Source organism: Canis lupus, chromosome 14 (assembly GCF_048164855.1).
Source record: "Canis lupus baileyi chromosome 14, mCanLup2.hap1, whole genome shotgun sequence".
Lineage (NCBI taxonomy): Eukaryota > Metazoa > Chordata > Mammalia > Carnivora > Canidae > Canis > Canis lupus.
The window spans coordinates 6203399-6225064 of record NC_132851.1 but is presented as its reverse complement, the minus strand read 5'-3'; the positions used below and the strand labels follow the sequence as shown (position 1 = coordinate 6225064).

Genomic DNA, 21666 nt, shown 5'->3' with positions numbered 1-21666 from the left:
CGAATAGTCAAGACAAATTTTTTTTTTTTGAAGATTTTATTTATCTGATAGCATGAGCTGTGGGGACAGGGAGAAGCAGGCTCCCCTGCTGAGCAGGGTTCCCAGTGCTGGACCTCATCCCAGGACCCCAGTGACTGAGTTGAAGGCAGAGGCTTAACTGAGCCACCCAGGGGCCCTCAAGACAAAGGGAGCCTAATCTTGTCAGTTTCATATGTAAAAGTATATTGGTATTACAATCCTGTATTTTGTTTTCTCATTAAGATTTATTTTTAGAATCCTGAGGCATTTCATAGGGCAGCCTTTATCTTCAAACTTAGTCTGTTGGGCTCATTTCCTTTGTTTTTTTTTCCCCTCCCTTATGTATATCCTATTTGTTCTTGCTCTTGTCTTTTAAAATAATTCTTCAGCGGTCACCTTTAATGTTCTTTCTCTAGGGTTAATCAGGTTTTTTGGTTTTTTTTTTTTTTTTTTTCTTTTTTTACCTCACCACCTGAAAAGTAAGCTTAAGGGTGTTTATTGCTATTCCTGGGTTTCCACTTAACCATTGATTGAAGCAGATTTTGTCCTGATTATCCTAAGTTACTCAGTGTAGATTAGTGTTATTATCCATCACTTACTTTTGGTCTGGTATGGTGAAAATCCATATGGTCTTATGGTCATCACACAATTTATTGGAACTTCCAACCATTTCCAGTATGTAGCTTCCTGGCACTGTTTCTGGTGATTCGAACCTTCTCCAGGCCTCACATCTATAGTGCCAAGTCATCCTTGAGAATCCTCTTCTAATGTTCTTTTGTCCAGTTATTTCTAAAGGTATTCTATATGGTAAGTAACATTTCTGTCAGAGGTAGAATGCAGAGTTGACTTTGACAGCATTGTGTCTATTGTTAAAGCTGTGAGCTGAGTTTTAAGTCCTCAAATCATATATTAAAAACCAGAAGTGCTCTTAGGCTTCCTTACAGTAGTAGTGTAATTCAAATATCTGAAGTTCTCATTCTTTAATGAGTAAAAGTCCTTTTAGAAAAGTGGTTGATATATTAAGGTTGGGTTTCCTTATTACATGTATCTGAAATAGTACTCTCAACCTTTCAGCTCTCCCTGTTCTACTTCCAGGGAGGTCTTCACTTCAGAAATCCAAGACTCATATTCATCCAGCTTGGTGTCAAGTGGGCTGTTGCTGCCAGAATTATCTTGTGATTATTTGAGAGATGTATCAGTTTCTTCTGAAGTACAATCAACTATAGAAGCCTTTGTAGCAGGTGTGTAACAAGGCAAGTGCCCAGCTGCTGCAGCCACTACTCTTGGAGCTACCCTCACTGAACATGAGGACTCAGCGGCCTCATGGAAGGCTCCAGGGAGCAGTGTGCAGTTCTTTGGAATCTTTGTTTCTTTGGCAGCTCTTCATTTAAAAAAAAAAAATACCAAAAAACACCAAAATAAAGGTGTAAATAAGGAATGTTAAACACTTTTTTATTCCCAGCTACAATATCCAAGAGGAAATTACTTTAAAAAGTAGTACTATGATTATAGCAATTGTATTACTGTGAAAAAGTGGAGCTTGCTTTCACCATATATTGGTAATGTGTTTGGTTGTGAATATGGCTTAAAGGCTTGTAAGTAGAGAATACTTTCTAGCATGTGTTGATTAAAAACTAAACCCCAGAGCTTTTGTGAAAAAATGAATTTGCTCCATTTGGAAATCTAAGATTTACACAGGGTAGATTTTTCTGAAGTTTAATGCAAATAATTCAATGTCTAGCAGCACCAGAGTAGAGTGTGTAGTGGGTCATATATGTGTTGGAGCAGTAAATAAGTCCCATTTCTGATTAATAAGCCATAAAAGATGGTGCAGTATCCGTTGGAAATTACATCCAGGATTGGAGTGTTGGGGGTAGGTGTGGCATTACCTGAGTTTGAGTACATTCTTAATGGAGAGGTGTCTGGAATTTCCCTGTGGTATTTTAAATTGAGATGGATTAACTTGGCACATCTGGTATACAATATAAACTCTGCTCACCCACAACACATAGAGACTTATCTTTCTGATTCCATAGAATGTGATTGTATATGTCATAGATTTTTGGTTTAATGTATCATCACTGAGTAACTTTAAATGCTTCTTGAAAAACTAGAAAAATACTTCTTTAGAGCTTTAAGGCAGAAACGTAGAACATTAACCTTTTTGAGATAGTGGAGCTTTAAAATATTTTTGCTAACATGTTAAGAAATTAGACAAAGGCTCCTGGAAATATGGCTCCTTTTTAGGACTCTTTCAGTGAGTTTGGGGTATAATATTTGGGGTAGAAAAGAAACACAATCAGCCTACCCATTACCACCTATTTCAACCTTTCAGTTGGAAATTTTGGACTTCCAAGTGACATTTCATTTGAACAAAGGGTTTGTTGGCTCAGAATATGGTAGAAAGCTATCTCCTGAAGGTCTTTATATGTTGCAGGTTCTTTAGAGATATTAGTATTTCCTGGATATAACTTTGAGGTTTTTTTTTTTGTTTTTTTTTGTTTTTTTTTGTTTTTATTTTTGTTTATTTATGATAGTCACACAGAGAGAGAGAGAGGCAGAGACATAGGCAGAGGGAGAAGCAGGCTCCATGCACCGAGAGCCCGACGTGGGATTCGATCCCGGGTCTCCAGGATCGCGCCCTGGGCCAAAGGCAGGCGCTAAACTGCTGTGCCACCCAGGGATCCCTAACTTTGAGTTTTTAACTAAGACAGCTGAGAGTTGAGCTTTGTATTTATATGTGGGTCATTTTTGTATCCTGTTTTTGGGCTCCTTTTAAGAATGTGAATGATGTGAATGATAGACCATTTTTTTCAACACTTTGGAAGAGTTTATTGCTGTCACAAGCCAATCCTAAGTTTAAGAACTCCCCATTTTTAAGAGTTGTGAACTCCTTTGTCTACCTGTTTGAGCACCTATTCTGAGCTAGGAATTGTGGGAGCATCAAAATCTTCAGGGACCATCCAAGAAGATAAACTAAGCTCACTTATGTCAACTATCTTTTATGTATAGGTTTTATTAGTGTTGGTTTAACAGTTTTTATTGCAGTGCTCTGTATGATTAAGAAAATCAAATAATGTTACATGTACTACATCTGTTTTAGTGGTTTAGGTGTGTTAGTCCCTTCATTCTTTTTAAGTACTGCGAATATAAGAAATGGAATTTTTTTTTCCATCAGAGTCCTTTTGTGAGTGAAGTAGGAATTGGTGAGCTAACATAAATAATACTATGGTTACTTTTGACTTGAGAGTTGTATTTCAATAATAATAATACAGCCATTTCACAAGCATTGCATCCTTTAGAGCAGGGTGTGCTTTCCACTATCTTTATTCATGTTACTGTTTGTCAGCTGTTTTAGTTTGGTCCTGGGTTATACTTTAAAATTATTTTACCTCTACAAGTCTGATCTGTATTGACAGAGCTCAGTGGTTGGCTGAAGTGGATTTGGGGATTTACTGCAAAAGGAACAGAAGGAACTTACCTTCATGGCAGTGGTTATGCTTATGTATACATTTGTCAAAATGGGTGCACATTGTTTCATGTAAACTGCTGATTAAATAGATTTAAAAAGGAAAACATAATTTCAAATCTGAGAATTAGACAAAAGGTACAGAAGGAACAGCAAGGTTAAAATCTAGAAAATAGTTAAAAGACTATGAATAAGCATAATAGGATGTTTTTCTACCATATATAAATAAACTTTATTTATTACAACTAGGGGAATTTATATGTTTAAGAAACAGTTACTTGATTATGGAAATGTGATAAAGAAAGCTCTATCAGAGACAGTTACATTGAGTTTCTAAAAAAAGAATCCTTTTTCTAAGGATGTGCTGAGGAGACTGATCTTTTTTTTTTTTTTAGCTTTTAAACACAATTTGATTGTTGGCATCTCTGGAGCTAACAAATTGTTCTGTGTCTCAGTGTCTTCACCTCTAAAATGAAGATTATACTGTTAATGGTTTTAAGGGTTAAGAAAACTAATATGTATAAAGTACTTATAACAGTGCCTGGCACACTGCCATAAAAAATTTTCCTTAGGAATGTAGGCATTCAGCAGGTTGAGACTGGATGGAATGGGTATGATGTTTTTGTTAAGTACTGAGGATCCTGATGCTAGAGGAAAATTATTCTGTAAGGACTGCAACTATAGTAAATTGAGATACATACTGTTGTGACTTTAAACTAGATTTTTTGGCAGCAGTTTACTTGGAGATTCATGAGTGATAACCTAAGGTTCCCAGTTAAATACTACATAGAAACTTAGGAGTCTCAAGAACCTAAAATGTCAGGCTGAAGATCTTAAGAATGTTTCATAATTAATAGCATAAATGGAAGCGGTTTGACTTTGAAGATCATGATGCTAAACTTAACTGAAAGTTTCTACTGTACTCTTTCTTTGAATAGGCTTTTTAAAATGAGTAACCTTTATCTTTTCTTGTTCCCTTAGTGCATAGCTGAATATTCCTCTAAAATGTTAAAGATTATTTAAAATAAGTGTTTCCTCAGGCCTAAAGTGCTTTCTGGGCAGAGGTTTGCATCAGTCCTGGCTACAATTTTACTTTACTGCATAAGTATTAAGTCTCACTTAGATATGCCTAACTTAACTCCTTTTCTGAGATATTCTCAACTTTCCTATTTCTACTCTTGAATGAAAGAGATTTGGTGAGCTAAACTGAATATAGTTGACTTCTTGGAAATGAAGTTGTTAGTGTTTTAAAAGTTAAGAACTAACTACTGTTTGTATTTCATGGAATTTGATTAATATGATGGCTTATTGATGAATTTGGTGCATTCAAAAAGCTGACACTTTGGGAACCATTGAAATGGAGTATACCTGTAAGATAAGAGCCATCACCAAAGGTGAACACCGCACCATAGAGCAGCATGGAGGGGAGGGAAAGGGAGAATGAAGGACACAGGAAAAGCTGTGCAAGTTTTAAAATAGATTACCAAGAGCAGCTGGTCTGTTTCCATTATTAATGTGGCAACCAGAAATCAGTACCAGATAATAAGCAGTATCCTGTCTGGAAGACTTGTTCTGCTAATGGACTTTTTATGTTAAAAGATATCCTTACTTAAAGTAAAGTTTAAGGACCAGTGAATTTAGAAAAGATGATAAACCTTTATGTCAGTATGTTACCCAGAGGAGAATGGGTGATCTTGGGGAGGGGAAAGAATTTCTTCCATAGGGAAGAGGTTGTATTTTAGCCTTTTCAGTGTTTTTAGTAAATGGTTTAGGATATACCTACCAGATGCCTAGCTTGTCCCTAGTTGCTTTTTTAAAGGTTTTACTTGAGAGAGAGCGTATGAGCAGGGAGGGGCAGAGGGAGAAGCAGCGAACCTGACGTGGGGCTCCATCCAGCACCCCAAGATCACGACCTGAGTTGAAGGCAGACATTTAACCAACTGAGCCACCCAGGTGCCCGCTTGTAACCTACTTTTAAAGTATGGCATTTTTGTGTTTCTGGCAGTTGGCAACTTAAGCTATTCTGAAACAACACTTAAAACAAATATTTTTTATTCATATGCTATACTTTTTTTTTTAACAATAACCTTTTGAGGCAGTAGTTAATATAATTAACTGAAGTTTAAAGAAATTGACTTAGGATCACATAGATATTAAATGATACAGCCACAAACATATGGGTCTTTCTACATCTAGTCCAATAAGGATTTCAGCTTACCTCATAAGAGACTTAAACACTGCTAACCTGAAAGAGCCAGTATCATTTCCAGCTTGAAGTGAGACCTAGGCAGTCTGTATCAAAGCTACAGATGATCCACGAAAGTCACTTTCTCCACCCCTACTCATTTCTGTGACTTCATTTTTCCCCTACTCTAGAATTTATGGGATGTGGCTGGCAGTATATTGAAGCTTAGACCAGTATTTTGATTACTTGGCTGCAGATAGGTATTTCACTAGCTTTCTTTACTTAGAATGCATTTTTTTTTTTCTAAAATTGTGTATGTTATGAGAGAACAACAAAGCAAGATGAATAATACTGACTGGGTCTACAACTCTATAAATAAGGTGACCATATTGACTGGTAATAAACTGTGCATGTGTGGATTATCTTAAATTGTCATATTGAGCTTGGTTTTCAAAAGTATAAAATACACATTCACTTTAAAATGGGCACCAAAAAGATATCGAATGATCTAGTGTTTCTGCAAATGTTAAGTGATCACAGATTCCTCACTAAATTACGCACTTAGTACACTTTCATTGACAACTACTACATTAAGGTTAACTAGTGAAATAATACAGACTTTGAAATAACTTCTATTTTGTCAGTTTGTTGCATATTCTAAGGACCCAGACGTAAGGCTTGGTGGCCCGTCTCTTGTTTTTCCTGGTTTATGACTTTCGGCTTTGTGGAATACGGCTGAGATGAAAGGATTTCTTGATGATGCAAACTACTCCGTTGGCCTGTTGGATGAAGGAACAAACCTTGGAAATGTTATTGATAACTATGTTTATGAACATACCCTGGTAAGTGTGCTATCTCATATTTCTCAGTTACGGTGTGTATAAATTTCTGAATTCTAGTTGCTCTATTTCCAAGATGTTAATCTGATAAAAGTACTTTTTTCAGATGTTTATAACTTCTCCACATTGTCTTCATTTGATGCAACCACTTCCCTTGAGTAGCGATGAGATTTTCTTTCTATCCCACATTAAAACTAGTGGCTTCCCAACCATTCTTTCTCTGCTGTACCTTTTAACACTCAGCTCTTGTATGTTCTATTTTCTTGGTATATGGCTGTTCTCCTTGATAAGTTGTTTTTCTCAGCTATATGCTTGAGTAGATTGTAATTTATATTTCACATAATCTTGGTTGTGTATATTGGCTGAGAACTTGATAACAATACAGAATGCTTACTCTACTACACCAAGTGTCAGCTTCTATAGACTCATTCACTTCTACTTAAAGACTATTTTTGTTTTAATTTTTTTTAAACTTATTTATGATAGTCACAGAGAGACAGAGAGAGAGAGAGGCAGAGACATAGGCAGAGGGAGAAGCAGGCTCCATGCACCGGGAGCCTGATGTGGGATTCGATCCCGGGTCTCCAGGATCGCGCCCTGGGCCAAAGGCAGGAGCCAAACCGCTGCGCCACCCAGGGATCCCCTATTTTTGTTTTATACTTAGTGATAGAAGTACCTTTAAAAAAAAAAAAAAAAAAAGAAGTACCTTTATTGTCTTATTGATAAAATTTCTTTGTTGGAGCTTATTTCCCATATTCCCCAAATTTGTTGAAAAATTGTTTTCGTGTTACTGGTGTTCAGTAATAAGATACCAAAAAACTACTCTTGACCTTCACAGATGTGCTCAAATCTCCCCACACCTCAGGAAAATCCCTTTATCTTTCTTCTGTCATCAGAATTTTGGAGAAAAAAGTGATACTTCTCATACTATTCAGTCTGTATAGTCAAGCCATTCTATAGTTAATTATCTCATGTCACTAGAGAATCTCGTAGTGGAAGTACGCTGACCTTTCTCTTTAACTTGTGCAACATTCTTTGTAGGTCAGATAACAATCTTTGAAATAGCTCTTTCATTATTCTTGTTCCACAATCTTGAATTATCCCACATTGAGTAACACTTAGGGTTAGTCTGCAACCCTATTCTCTTCTAGCAGTGTCATTTAATTGTATGGCTCAAGGATGATTACAACTGAACATCTTGGGCCCGGGGGGGGGGGGGGGGGTTGTTTTTAACCCCGGTTCTCTTGCTGGTAACTATAATTGCTCACCCCCTGTTTTTGTGTTAAAGTAAAAGTAAATTTGTCTCTAAAACATTAGGGATGGCATATCTTGAAAGGATGGAGTAACTTGAGTATAACTGTTCTATATTTGCCACACAAAAAACATTTCCAGTCATGTCTATTTCCTAGTCCGTATATTCCAATAAGGTACATTTTCCAGTATGTATTAAAGAGTAGAAAGCAGTAATGTTGTATTCGTGGCTTTTCAAACAATATTTAGATAATGTGTAAGATTGTCTCCCATCCAACATTGAGTAACTTATACTTTGCCTGACATGTTATAATCATCTCTTTTACCCCTAGAGTAGCGATGTTAAAATCCTTATCTGTCTCCCCAGATCCCTAATTAAAATTTGTTTCTATTTATTTTTAATATTTTTAAGATTTTATTTATCCATTTGACGTAGAGATGTGGCAGGCAGAGGAAGAAGCAGACTCCCTGAACAGAGCCCCATATGGGGCACTATCCCAGGACTCTGGGGTCATGACCTAAGCTGGAGGCAGATGCTTAACTGACTAAGCACCCAAGCACCCTGAAAATCTCAAGTTTTGAGGGAAGAATATTCTTACTCAGGTTTATCTGCCATTTAGTGTACTAATACATTTTTAAAATTCCAGTTTGTCATCTCTATGATACGTAGGGTATCAACTTTGTCTCCTTTTTTTTTTTTAGGTTTATTTATTTTATTCATGGGGTGGGGGGCAGAGACACAGGCAGAGAGAGAAGCAGCCCCCATGCAGGGAGCCTGACGTGGGACTCGATCCGGGGTCTCCAGGATCACACCCTGGGCTGAAGGCGACACTAAACCGCTGAGCCACCCAGGCTGCCCTCAACTTTATCTCCTTAAACACTGGTTCCTAGTATTGTTTTGTTGTTTTACTGTCCTGTTAGATGCAATTTATAATGGAGATACATATTTAAATAGCTTACGAAAGCATGGAGGGAAACCGGTGCTCTCCTTCTGTACTCACCCAAATTTGAGGCAGTTGTAAAGTAGAAAATCCGTATAATAATTTTTTTTAAAAAAGCAGAGAATATTTTACATGCCAGCTTAGCACAGTAAATCAAGTTTAAAAAGAAAGAAAAAGGTACTTGGATTCCCTGTGTGCTGAATCTTGCTTAATTACTCTTAAGCCTTAAATGTAGTAGTGTATATAAAAGAATAGGTTAGCTCTTTTGTGGAGAAAAGAGGGAGTTACTACTTGTGGTACTCTATTTTCAATAGTTCTTTTGTGTTTTTTTCCCCATGATCATAATAGACAGGGAAAAATGCATTTTTTGTGGGAGATCTTGGAAAGATTGTGAAGAAACACAGTCAGTGGCAGAACATAGTGGCTCAGATAAAGCCATTCTACACAGTAAAGTGCAACTCCACTCCAGCTGTACTTGAGATTTTGGCAGCTCTTGGAACTGGATTTGCTTGTTCCAGTAAAGTAAGTATTTTTCATTACTTAGTCACTTAACAGCAACATTTTAGAACACACTTTAACTTTTAGTTACAGCAGTTAGAAAAATTGCAAGGTAATTTTACTTTTGGATGTTTTTAAACTCTTGTGTAAATTTGCAGCCTAATGGAAATTTACAAACTTTTAAGGTGTACCAATGAAAGGAAAGTTTCAGTGAGATGAAACTTGAAAAGCTTTATCTTTAATCAAGAACTTTTTATTCCTCATTCTTAGGCTAGATAGAGCCAGCTAGACCATTAATTTCTGATGACAACAAGCTAATTGTAAATCATGAGATTTCTCTGATGGTATAGTTCGACCTTTTTGAAGGCTTTTTTTTTTTTTTTTTAATTTTTATTTATTTATGATAGTCACACACACACACACAGAGAGGCAGAGACATAGGCAGAGGGAGAAGCAGGCTCCATGCACCGGGAGTCCGATGTGGGATTCGATCCCAGGTCTCCAGGATCGCACCCTGGGCCAAAGGCAGGCACTAAACCGCTATGCCACCCAGGGATCCCTGAAGGCTTTTAAACAGTAGTGTAGTAAGTATTACCAGGATATGTGAACTGTGACATTATGCTATCCTAATTTAACTTTATATAATTTGAGGTTAGCCCCCCCCCCAAAAAAAAGTATAAAGTAGTAATTAAATGAAAAATAATAGAAATGTTACTTTTTAAACAACGCTTTAAATTTTTTTTAATAGACTGAAATGGCTTTAGTGCAAGAATTGGGTGTATCTCCAGAAAACATCATTTACATAAGTCCTTGCAAACAAGTGTCTCAAATAAAGTATGCAGCAAAAATTGGAGTGAACACCATGACATGTGACAATGAAGTTGAATTGAAGAAAATTGCACGTAATCACCCAAATGCCAAGTAAGTGTAAAACTGAGTACATGTGAATATTACTTTACAACCTAGGGTTTGGATTTGTCTTTGGCCTGGGAAAAGGACATTTATGTAGAGCAGTGGTATATATTACTATATATATATATATATATTTTTTTTTTTTTTACAATATTTTTTTACTTATTTAAAGTTCCTATATGGAAAATGGCATTTTATTGCCTACCCTCTTCGGATCCTGTTTGTAGATTTGGGATGAGATAAGGACAGTTTAAAATATGAATTTATAATCTTTAATTCAAGGAATAAAATGTGGTTGTTGGGATGATGAAATGAGGGCCACAGATGTGATTATGAAAATACATCAACCCTACTAGTTATTTGTCATGTTGGGAATAGGATGTGTATTGGTCAGCTGTTTTTCCTAGTTAGCTGAGGGTTTAATCTTCCTTTGGCTGTAGTTTCTAAGTGATTTGTCCTTAGTGACAGTGTTTTAGGAGCCTAGTCTGTACATTTTTGAAGGGTTTCTCTTTTAAACCCACTCTTCTCTTTGAATAGGAAGTTTAATTTCTTTTTTACTTGTACCTGCATGTATCCCAAGATTTTTTATTATTAAAAAGTTTACTTTTTAAAGAGCAAAAAAGGCAAATTTACTATGGTTGTGATTTGGTATGTCAAGACTTTAGGATATACTAAAAGCATATTGTATTAATATGTACAAAATTGCTTATTTTTTAATGGGTTATTACTTGTGTTCCTTAAAAATGTATATCATATCCATATTTTCCTTGTACATTTTTTATTATTGACTTTGGTATTCCTAGGTGTCCTGACAAGATTGATTACCCTGGAAACCTTTGTTTTTCATAAAGGCCTTTTGGGGAAATATTTAGTTAACCACTTATCTCTAAAAAAATCTTTGTTATATGATCTTCAGAAGATAAGCCCTGATATGGGGTTACTGTGTTTAACTGTAAAGTGGATGGTACATACTTAATAGAGTTGATTCTACCCATAGGAAGAATAATTTTGCTTTTATGAGACTATCTCTGACCATCGGTCATTCCTTAGGACTTCCTTGGGGGAAGGAATTTACAAACAGCATTTGTATATTTGTGGGGTTTAGTGGTTTGTAATTACTTGAGTATCTCCTGAGATAGTCTCGATCATTTTGTCTTGGTTGTTATGATTTGGAAGAAAATATCGAGTAGATTTGACTCAGTATCTAAAAGGCTACTGTTTAGACACATAAGATAACTCCAAGCTTGCTTGTTTTTTGTAAGATGGAGGAGATTAATAGGAGTAGGTGGTGGAAGATTAACTAGCTGGAGCAATTTAGGAGACTTGAAACGTGTAAAAGCCCTGATATTTTTAACTGAAAGACAATGATGGCATTGCTATTCAATTTAGTCTTTCTAGGTGGTTTTACGGACTGATGGACTTCATTTGAAAGTAATGTCGTCTTTCATTACAGAGCCCAACTGACTCTTGCTGCTACAACAGAGTCTTAACTTCCTGCATTTTCCAAATTCCCATCCTTGTAAGCTTCATGCTTTAGGCCCTAATGGCTAGTTTTTTCTCTGTACAGGATTGTTTTTCGTTAGGTTCACTTGATTCAACCGTCGCTGGATTTGGGAGCACTGGCAACATAATCAACATACTTCCTACAATCTTCAGGCTTCACATGTGCTGATGATGATGTAAACCAACTCTGCCCCAATCATCTTCCCCTTCTCTTAGGGTCTTACTACATATTGCAACAGAAGATAATATTGGAGGCGAAGAGGGTAACATGAAGTTTGGCACTACCCTGAAGAACTGTAGGCATCTCTTGGAATGTGCTAAGGAACTTGATGTCCAAATAATTGGGGTTAAGTGAGTATTTGTTTTAAACTTCTATTTTTATGTTAAACCTTTGTCGTTCTGATGATTTTTTTTGAGACTTTATTTGCATGAACTCTAGTAGATTCAACTTTCAGTTTAATACATATTTTCTTAGTCTAGGTAAAACATATGACTTAACCTTCATATAACTTTATACATGCACCTCCCCTTTCCTAATTAAGAGAAAAAATAGTAAATAAAAATTCAATTAAGTTCATAATGTAAAACCTCTCCTTTAAATTGAAGGGAAAGGTTGTACTAGAATTCTAATGAATACCAAAGTGGCATTCATCTGAGTTGTCATTTTATTTTTTTTCCCCATCTTTAAATTTTTTTTCCTTTTCAATCCCTTGGGCACGCCAGTAAATCAGACATTGTTTTACCTTCTTGATTTTTATGTGCGCAGAAAACTGAGACCCAGAGAGATTTAATGATTTGATCATAATCTCAGAACTGTGATCTGAGTCAAATTTGGACACAAAGCTCCACAAATTTTTGAGTCACCAGTCCATTGCTAATCTCATTACAGTGCAAAATCTTTTTAAATTGTTCATAAAGATGGATAAAGAATCATGACTGTTAAGTTTAATTTTCCCTTAAGTGACAAATAATGACATATATTTGAGAGTTTTCATATTTCTATTTGTTACCATACAGTAAAATTGACTCTTGGTTTTATACTTCATGAACTTTAACGTATTTGTGTGACTACTGCCACAATCAGGATATAGAACCATATTCGATTAAATTTAGGTATTCTGTTTTGAATGTCTGATAAGTATCTCTTAATAAGTAATACTAATAAGTGTTAGTAATACTCAGCTGAATTAATGTTCATTTGTATTTCATAATAGACATTTTTATTTTTGGCCAGATAAAATTATACATTCCAATTACAGATTTTGTGACCCAGTTTTATCAGTGGTGCTTGTTACTTTACTATAGATACAGAAAGGCATGTCCTTATCTGATATTTATAAAGCCTGATAACTCATTGTTAAAAATTCTTTATAAAATTAAAGTATTAACCCAAACATTGCCTTTTCTGAAAGGCAGGTTATTATAACTTGGATAATTAGAGGCCTGTGCTTCCAATTCTTTAAGTATTTAATAAGGTTATTGCGAATACTGTGTCAATATGGTGAAGGAGAACTGAAAAGAATTATAGGAAGGGTGTCTAAAATTTGCTGTTGCTTTAAATTTATTACTCTCTTTCTTCCAGATTTCATGTTTCAAGTGCTTGCAAAGAATCTCAAGTATATGTACACGCTCTATCTGATGCTCGATGTGTGTTTGACATGGCTGTAAGTTTTTTCCTTAAGTTATTTTGATATTTTAAGCCAGGGTGTTACTTATTTTTCCTCTTTTTTCCTTTGTCTTTCAAAGATTTTATTTACCATTTATTTGGGGGAGAGAGTGTGTGCACGCAAGTGTGTGCACCTGAGAGCAGGAGGAGGAGGAGAGGGAGAGGGACAAGCAGTCTCCACACAGCATGGAGCCCTCTCAGGGCTCAGAACCAAGAGTGGGACACTCCACTGATTGAGCCACGCAGGCACCCCTCCGGGATAATATTTAAGGTTTTTAAGTGGGTAAAGGGATGAAATAGTAACTTACTTGCATGTCTACAAGACAGTACAGACATCGTTAGGAAGACAGTATATACACAACACTGAATAAACCTGCTTTTATTGGTAGATACCAAAACTGAAGCTATACTAAAGATCAGAACAGATTCTATTTACCTCCTTGGGAAGGGGTTTTTGAAATGTCCTTGTAGTCATGACAGTTTGGATAAGCATTTAAAGTATTTTTTTCCATCTCTAGGGAGAATTTGGTTTCACAATGAACATGTTAGATATTGGTGGAGGCTTCACAGGAACTGAATTTCAGTTGGAAGAGGTAAACTTTGTTCGGTGGATGGAATACTGGAATAATCTCTCTGCTTAAGTGGTAGATATAGACAATGGTATAACAACAGCAGGAAATAAACCCTAAAACATCTGCTTAAAATTTGATTCTAAGAAGGTGAAGAGGCAATGAGAAGACCTACCCCACTTTGAAAGGCTTAATATTCCTTGAACTCTGTAGCATAACTTACAAAAAGTTTGTATTCAGTTGTGTTTCTGCTCTTATGGAGTACTTGATGGCACAAATGAAATTATTATTTAGACAGCTTAAGTTGTTTTATCGAGATGTACATTACTACTCACCTTCCTGCTGTGCCCTCCGTCTCTCAAACTGATTTGATGTGTTGCTCCTTTGCTAGTGTTAAGGGGTATAGAAACAATCAACAGTAGCCATTCACCCTTGGTGTTAAGAAATTTTTTTAAATTAATGCCATTCTGATAATATAAACTTTGATGCCTCAAAAGCCTGCTTAATTGTTTGAAGGTAACTGCTAAATAGCTAAGCTTTCTGGTCTATAACTGGAACTATGGCTTTAAGTTTTCTAGGAAATATATCCATCTCTTAATGTGAATTATCTAGTTCAATATTGAAATCATAATGTGGGGTTTAAAATTCATAGGTTAATCATGTTATCAGCCCTTTGTTGGATGTCTACTTTCCTGAAGGATCTGGCATTAAGATAATCTCAGAACCTGGAAGCTACTATGTGTCTTCTGCATTTACACTTGCAGTTAATATCATTGCAAAGAAAGTTGTTGAAAATGATAAATTTCCCTCTGGAGGTAAGTTACGAAGTTTATAATTTTGTTTTTCTTAGTTAAATTCATCTTCAAACTAATTGCAATTATCCTATACTAGTCAAGTATAAAATATTGTAGGACATGGACATTTATGGATTATAACATTGTGGGTGATCTTTAGCCAGCTGTAGGTAGCTAGGCTTTTCAAAAATGCCATAGTGAAGTTAACACTGCATAAGACCTCCGGAATCTAACTCTTGGTTCTGATGTTTAATTTTATTTTATTTACTTTTTTTTTTTTTTTCCCCAAATAATTGAGACCTTATGTGCATATTGGGGAGGCGGGGCGTAGAGCAGAGGGAGAGAGAATCTTAAGCAGGCTCCATGCTCATGTGCAGAGCCCAAGGCCAGGCTCAATCTCATGACCTGAGATTGACCTGAGCCAAAATCCAGTCAGTCACTTAACCAACTAAGCTACCCACATACCTCTAGATAGGTGTATTTTAGATAAGCTTTTAGATAAGCTTCCTCCAGGTGATTCTCCTATCTTGTTAAGAACCAGTATGTTACTATAATGTCTCTTGTCCTGTTCCTCTTAGTCAGATGGTTCACATGGAGAACCTAACTTTATACTTTCTTATATAATGAGGGCCAACAGAGTCTTAATCTGTCTCTAGTCAAACCAACAAAAAAGTACTAGACTTTGTTTCTTGCTGACAAATACCACTTTAAAAAATGTAGAAAGTGGGATCCCTGGGTGGCGCAGTGGTTTGGCGCCTGCCTTTGGCCCAGGGCGCGATCCTGGAGACCCGGGATCGAGTCCCACGTCGGGCTCCCGGTGCATGGAGCCTGCTCCTCCCTCTGCCTGTATCTCTGCCTCTCTCTCTCTGTGTGACTATCATAAATAAAAATTTATTTTAAAAAAATGTAGAAAGTACTGTTCTATGTTAAGAAAACTGTTTTTCCTTCAGTTAGTAAGGATAAGTTTTTCTTTTGAGTTTTTAAATATCTTGAAGTTGAAGAGCTACAAAAAGACCAGGAACTTCCCATTTTGATCACTTTGTTAACATGATGTCGGTGGATTTCTGTATTATGAAGTGGAAAGATAATTTATAAATAACCTTTTTTCTTTTCATACTTTTACCCCATTAGTTTTAACATCAGTGAATTTCTGTTAGTCTAAGAATAGCTTTCCCTTCTCTTTATTTATATTAGTGTAAACTCCTAGATACTCAGTATGTAATCAATTATTTTTTACTATCCAAAATTGGGGTCCTTATGACATGCCTCCATCACTGCCTGAGCACTTCTTTACTTCATGGTACATCAAGATACCCAGGTTCTTTACCTGCCTCAGTCCTAGAATTGGCCATTTCTCCAAGGAGCTCCAGTTCATTTTAACAAAGAGTGGTATTTGAAAAAACAAGAAAGGAGTTGGTTGTATTCAGTACTACTGATACATCATTTCATCCAAGCTTTCTCACTGAGGAGAACCGGGAAATGTGTGTGTGCATATATATCCATAGCACACATAACTATATATCAGAAGCCAGGCATGCAGTAGTATATCACAGGCTGCATTCTGTTTTTCTCCTTACACATTGTAACTTTCCCAAGAATGAGAAACCTAGCTCCCATTATCGTATACTACATATGTTTGCTTAAGTCTGGAATACATAGAAGGTGGTGTTTCCCGAATAGCTAACTCCTATCCCAGCAGTTAACCAAACCACTTAACCTGTAGTTTGGTATCTGTTTAGGGTTGGTTTTTGGCATAAATTTTTATACAAGGAGTACAATCTTAAGCATATAATGTGACAAATTAAAGTATATACTGACATCCCTATAGAAACAAATTTCATCTCTTAGGATTTTTTTTTTCCGTTTCTTTCCTAGACAGTCACTATTGTGAAGGTTTTTCCACCATAGATTAGTTTGGATTGCTCTCAAACTTCATATAAATGGAATCATCTAGCATATATTTTAGGACAACTCTGTATAATATCTGATTGAGGGCAGCCTGGGTGGCTCAGCGGTTTAGCACCAGTGTCAGCCCAGGGCCTGATCTTGGAGACCCGGGATCGAGTCCCATGTCAGGCTCCCTGCATGGAGCCTGCTTCTTCCTCTGCCTGTGTCTCTGCCTCTCTGTCTCTCTATCTCTCTCTCTCATAAATAAATAAAATCTTTAAAAAAAGATTAAAAAATATCTGAGCTGCTTTTGTTTCATCTTTATTGCTAATATTTCACTGTGAATAGACTTTATCCATTCTCTTTGCTGATGAATATTTATTTGGTTCCCAGTTCTGAGCTGTTAGGAATAAAACTTAACATTCTTGTGTAAGTCATTGGGGAAATGACTAAGAGTAGAATTGCTGGGTCAGAGTAGATGTTAAAAATTTCAAAGTAGTATTTTATCTCCCCACTGATGGTATATATGTTTGTTCCCCCACTTTTACTGATTTTTTTTTGTGTGTGGTCGCTTTTTAATTTTATCCATTCTAAAGGTGTGGGTAGAAACTCATTATAGTTTAATTTGCATTTACCTGGTGACTTCTGTAGAACATATTTTCATGTGTTCATTGGTCGTCTTCCTTGTGAAGTATGTTTTCAGTTTTTTTAGGCTGACAGTATTGAGGTATGTCAGTATACATCAGGTTTTTTTAAAATTTGATTTAAATATTTTGGGAAATGTGAAACCTGTAAGTCTGTTCTATAAATATTCAATCGGCTATGCCTTGCATAGTTAGCTTTATTAGATATTTTAATGTAAATTCATTTTCATTTTTCTGCTTTATTTCAGTAGAAAAAACCGGAAGTGATGAACCAGCCTTCATGTATTATATGAATGATGGTATTTATGGTTCTTTTGCAAGTAAACTGTCTGAGGACTTAAATACCATTCCAGAGGTTCACAAGGCAAGTTGTATAACAACAACTTATTTGGCATTTATAAACTGAGCTCTTTTTTTTAAAAGGTGCCTCCCAAGTTTTGGAGAAATGCTTTTAAGATGGGGAATATTGCTCCCTTTTGAGGATTTATCTTCCTTAGATGGAGTTAAGAAGGAAAACCAATGCTCCTGGCTCCAAGCCTGCCTTTCATAGGCGTATTGAATCTGATAGAGTAAAAAATATTCTCATCTACCCTCAAATTCAATACCTGCATGAAATAAACATGAGTTAAAAACTTAATTTAGAAAACTTTTTTTTTTTCTCCTGACAGAAATACAAGAAAGATGAGCCTCTGTTTACAAGCAGCCTTTGGGGTCCATCCTGTGATGAGCTTGATCAAATTGTGGAAAGCTGTCTTCTTCCTGAGCTGAATGTGGGAGATTGGCTTATCTTTGATAACATGGGAGCAGATTCTCTCCATGAACCATCTGCTTTTAATGATTTTCAGAGGCCAGCTATTTACTACATGATGTCATTTAGCGATTGGTAAGGTATTGTTTTCATCGTAAAGCTGATTGGATATTCAAGATGACATAACATGTCGGCTAATAATTTTAATTCTGTGACAAATGCCTCACAAGTAATAGCAAAATGCCCCTGTTAAGGGTTATTGGAGGACTAGTTATTTTATAATCTTATTTCATTGTCCATTTGTTATGTGTTCATGTGGTCTTTATGCTTAAACTCAGAATTAACGGTTTTATGTTTTTGGGGGGTTTGGGGGTTTTTTTGTTTTGTTTTGTTTTGTTTTTTTGACAGGTATGAGATGCAAGATGCTGGACTTACTTCAGACACAATGATGAAGAACTTCTTCTTTGTGCCTTGCATTCAGCTGAGCCAAGAAGATAGCTTTTCCTCTGAAGCTTAAACAGGCATTAATGCTTCTTGAGATCTGAAGTTGCAGGTTAAGCTTGTCTGGTCTACATTCCAGTGTGAAACAAATTCAAACAATCTTACTCTATTAATTCTCTTGGAGACAAAATCTATTAGTAATAGCTATTTGGGACCAGACGAAATCAGCTTTCATCTATAATTCATTGGGGGTAATTGGGAAATTTAGATAATGTATCCAGATTTAAACTTACCAGTTTGTCCTACCCCCTTAAGCGTTTAAAATAAAATATGCAACAAAATGGATGACTTAGTGGAGATGGAAGCCCATTAATTGGGTTCCCCATTAAATCGTTTACATACAAGTACACAGTTTTTATACTAAGGATTCATGTTAAAAAGTCTTGTAAAATTAAATGTCTTTCACCCAGATATATCAAATGTCAGTGGAAGACTAGTGTGACTTCATTAGATATGTTTAGTGTATTTAGAATGTGTAAATTTGTGCTTTGAACTGTAGTTTAATAAATGTAAAATTGCATCATAGTATTTGTTGTATTTGACCTAATGTAACACTTGTATGATTGCAATAAAATTTTGTGTAGATTTTACTGTTTTTTCAGGCTAAAACTTTGGGAAAGGGGCTAGCTAGGAAAGGTAGTTTTGAAATAGATGTGTATATGGACTGTTTTGAAGGTTTTTTTTCTTTTATAGCCCATTTAAGTTTAGTTTGGCTCAGTACATTTTTTTCAGTTATTTAAATAGTAATTTAAGTAAAATGTTTGGTAAATCATTGTGAAGTTCAGATTCATGGAGAGTTGATGTGCGATAAGCATGATGTTTAACAATTTTAACACCAAAAATGTTAATTCTGCATAAACCAATTGTAATAATTAATAGGTGTTTCTGTATAGATAGGATGCATAGAATACCTTAGTAAATCTTTGAATTACAAATCTTTCGGCTGAAATGGAAGATTCTATTAAATACTTTGAATAAACTGGGGGGGGGGGGATAAAATCGCAGAGAATTCTGCAACGCACTAAAACTTAGAGAAGGGCTACATCTATATCCAGAAACCTGATGCTCTTTTGCACGGAATATTATTTAAATTCAGAGTTGTAGGGAGTGGGGTGAAGCACACCTGTTCTCAATTTCTTAATTGCAATGATTTCAAACTTTAGGAGTTTTTGTTTTAGTTATGCTTAGTTTCTTATTTCCCATTTGTTCAGCTTTGTAATTTTAATTCTTTTCATACTAAAATTTTGTGACTGGGGGAAGGGAGTTAGTGTTACTAACCTGACAGTTGTTGCCAGGAGTTTGCGTTGTTCACTGCTAGTATATTAGTAATCCTAGACCTCAGAATCACAAGAGTAATAAAATAAACAACAGGGGTCATTTTTTCCTAACTTACTCTATGTTCAGATGTGGAATTTCTGTCTCCCCAAGAGGAAATGTGACTTCACTTTGGTGCCAATAGACAGAAAATTCTACCTGTGCTACATAGGAGAAGTTTGGAATGCACTTAATAGCTGGTTTTTACACCTTGATTTCAAGGTGGAAAGAAATTGATCATGAATCTCTAATAAATTTCAATCTAAACCAGTAGGTGCTTAATATTTTTTGATTTGATTGATGCCCATTTGAATTTCATGGGTTCTAATAATAAAATTTAAGACCCCAGTCCATTGTCCTCTGTAATTACCCTTGGACTTTACCAAGGTATAATATGGGGTTTTATGCAAAGTTCCAAGCTACATGCAACTTTTTTAAACCATAATAAAGTGGAGGAATTATTCCCAGCCTCCTTTACATGTTGTGCTTTGTGGTCCAGAAATGACAAACCGTTTTTTACAAAATGGTACAACTTTGAGTCCTTGGCTTGACTACACAGCTTTGAGCTTCATGGCATGTCAACTTTGCCATAGTCATAGGAAAGTTCTATGTATTATAGCTCAAGAGTCGCAAATATCACATGTGAATGAGATGGTAACTTTGAGAAATGTCTGTATTGTATTTGAAGACTGTTTGCCATAAATTTGAAGTTTGAACTTAATGTATTTCAATTTGGTATGCTAAAAAGTACTGAATTAATGTAACCATTTTTTTTTTTACAATATTGTAATCTCCGCTCAGAATTTAACTGAAAATATAAAACCCAAATGATTTCTATATAGTAAATTGAACTGTAAAGGTAATTTGTGTGTGATTCTGAATACACAAGATAAAATGTTTTTATTCCTCCTTATGTTTTACTTTGGCTTCTATCGTGAAAGGGTAATTCTGCATATCAACTTTGTTTATATTAACTTGCGAGTATTCTTTCAGAATCTTTATTATAAAGTAGCAAATCTGGTAAAATGATGCTGGGCATTACATGTGGAAGATTTTGATGATGTTCAATATATATGTGAGCACTGAGAGGTTTCCAGGGCCATGTTTTCTAGATCCATCAATTTACCAGCCTCTTGAAGTTTAAACTTAGACTAAATGAAATTGATTTATATAAGTTAAGGTAGGTATTCTAAGTAATTGTGGGCACTGTAATATTCAATGCAAATATTGTATTTAAAAAGCCACTGTTCAATCTTTTTTGTCCCTTGTTGGGGACTTTGTATTTTCTCACTATAGATATTAGCAACTTGACCAACAATATAGTAAAAATACTTAATTGGCTTCAAGGTATAAGATCAGAGAAGAATTCATAGTCTTCCACATTCAACTTGTGAATAAATCCTCCAAATACTTTAATTCCTGTCTTGTCCATAATGAAGGCAAAATAATGGTATATTTGCACACTCAGGCTTTCATAATGGGAATAAAACTAGCTTAGGAATAAGAAACAACTGGTTCTGGTCTTTTTCTGGCACTGCTGGAAGCTAATCTATACCTACTTAAAATAATCTACCAGCTTTAAGGTGACTGTTTTGATATTTTATGATTTCTGGAGCCTTTTACTCTGGGACTGCAGTCAAATTTGAGTTAATAAGAATGGTATAAATTCAATTTCTTTTTTTTTTCCTAGCTTGTTGCTGGTTCAAGATGGGAAGGTATAGAAACAAGAAAGCCTTTTTAAGTTTAAAATTCTGGTGATGGATGATCATCCATTTGGGCAAGTTAAAGTTAACCTGAAAACAGTGCCTGCTCTTAAATGTTACTGAGGAAATTTGTTTTTTGTTTTTTAACTACAAATTGTGGGTACTACATTTATCTTCATCATAGTTTAGGTCTTCACCTAGAATGGAGTATAGATGGGGGAACA

General features: G+C 35.6%; 1 protein-coding gene across 7 annotated transcripts in view; it reads left to right on the top strand.

Annotated features, from left to right (window-relative positions):
- The window catches only part of AZIN1 (antizyme inhibitor 1), a 32051-nt gene extending 10896 nt beyond the window's left edge, over positions 1-21155 (top strand). Inside the window, exons 3-13 of one of the 7 annotated variants that reach the window (XM_072774110.1) lie at positions 1114-1259; positions 6317-6514; positions 9052-9225; positions 9950-10122; positions 11833-11967; positions 13199-13280; positions 13801-13875; positions 14504-14666; positions 17428-17540; positions 17845-18059; positions 18333-21155. In XM_072774110.1, the coding sequence (XP_072630211.1) occupies positions 6413-6514; positions 9052-9225; positions 9950-10122; positions 11833-11967; positions 13199-13280; positions 13801-13875; positions 14504-14666; positions 17428-17540; positions 17845-18059; positions 18333-18441 (1341 nt within the window). In that variant the 5' untranslated portion in view covers positions 1114-1259; positions 6317-6412 and the 3' untranslated portion in view covers positions 18442-21155. Of the gene's footprint in view, positions 1-1092; positions 1272-6316; positions 6515-9051; positions 9226-9949; positions 10123-11680; positions 11968-13198; positions 13281-13800; positions 13876-14503; positions 14667-17424; positions 17541-17844; positions 18060-18332 lie in introns of all 7 variants that reach the window. The other 6 variants (XM_072774105.1, XM_072774107.1, XM_072774106.1 and 3 more) reach the window with 6 other exon arrangements.
- The last annotated feature ends 511 nt before the right edge of the window (positions 21156-21666 follow it).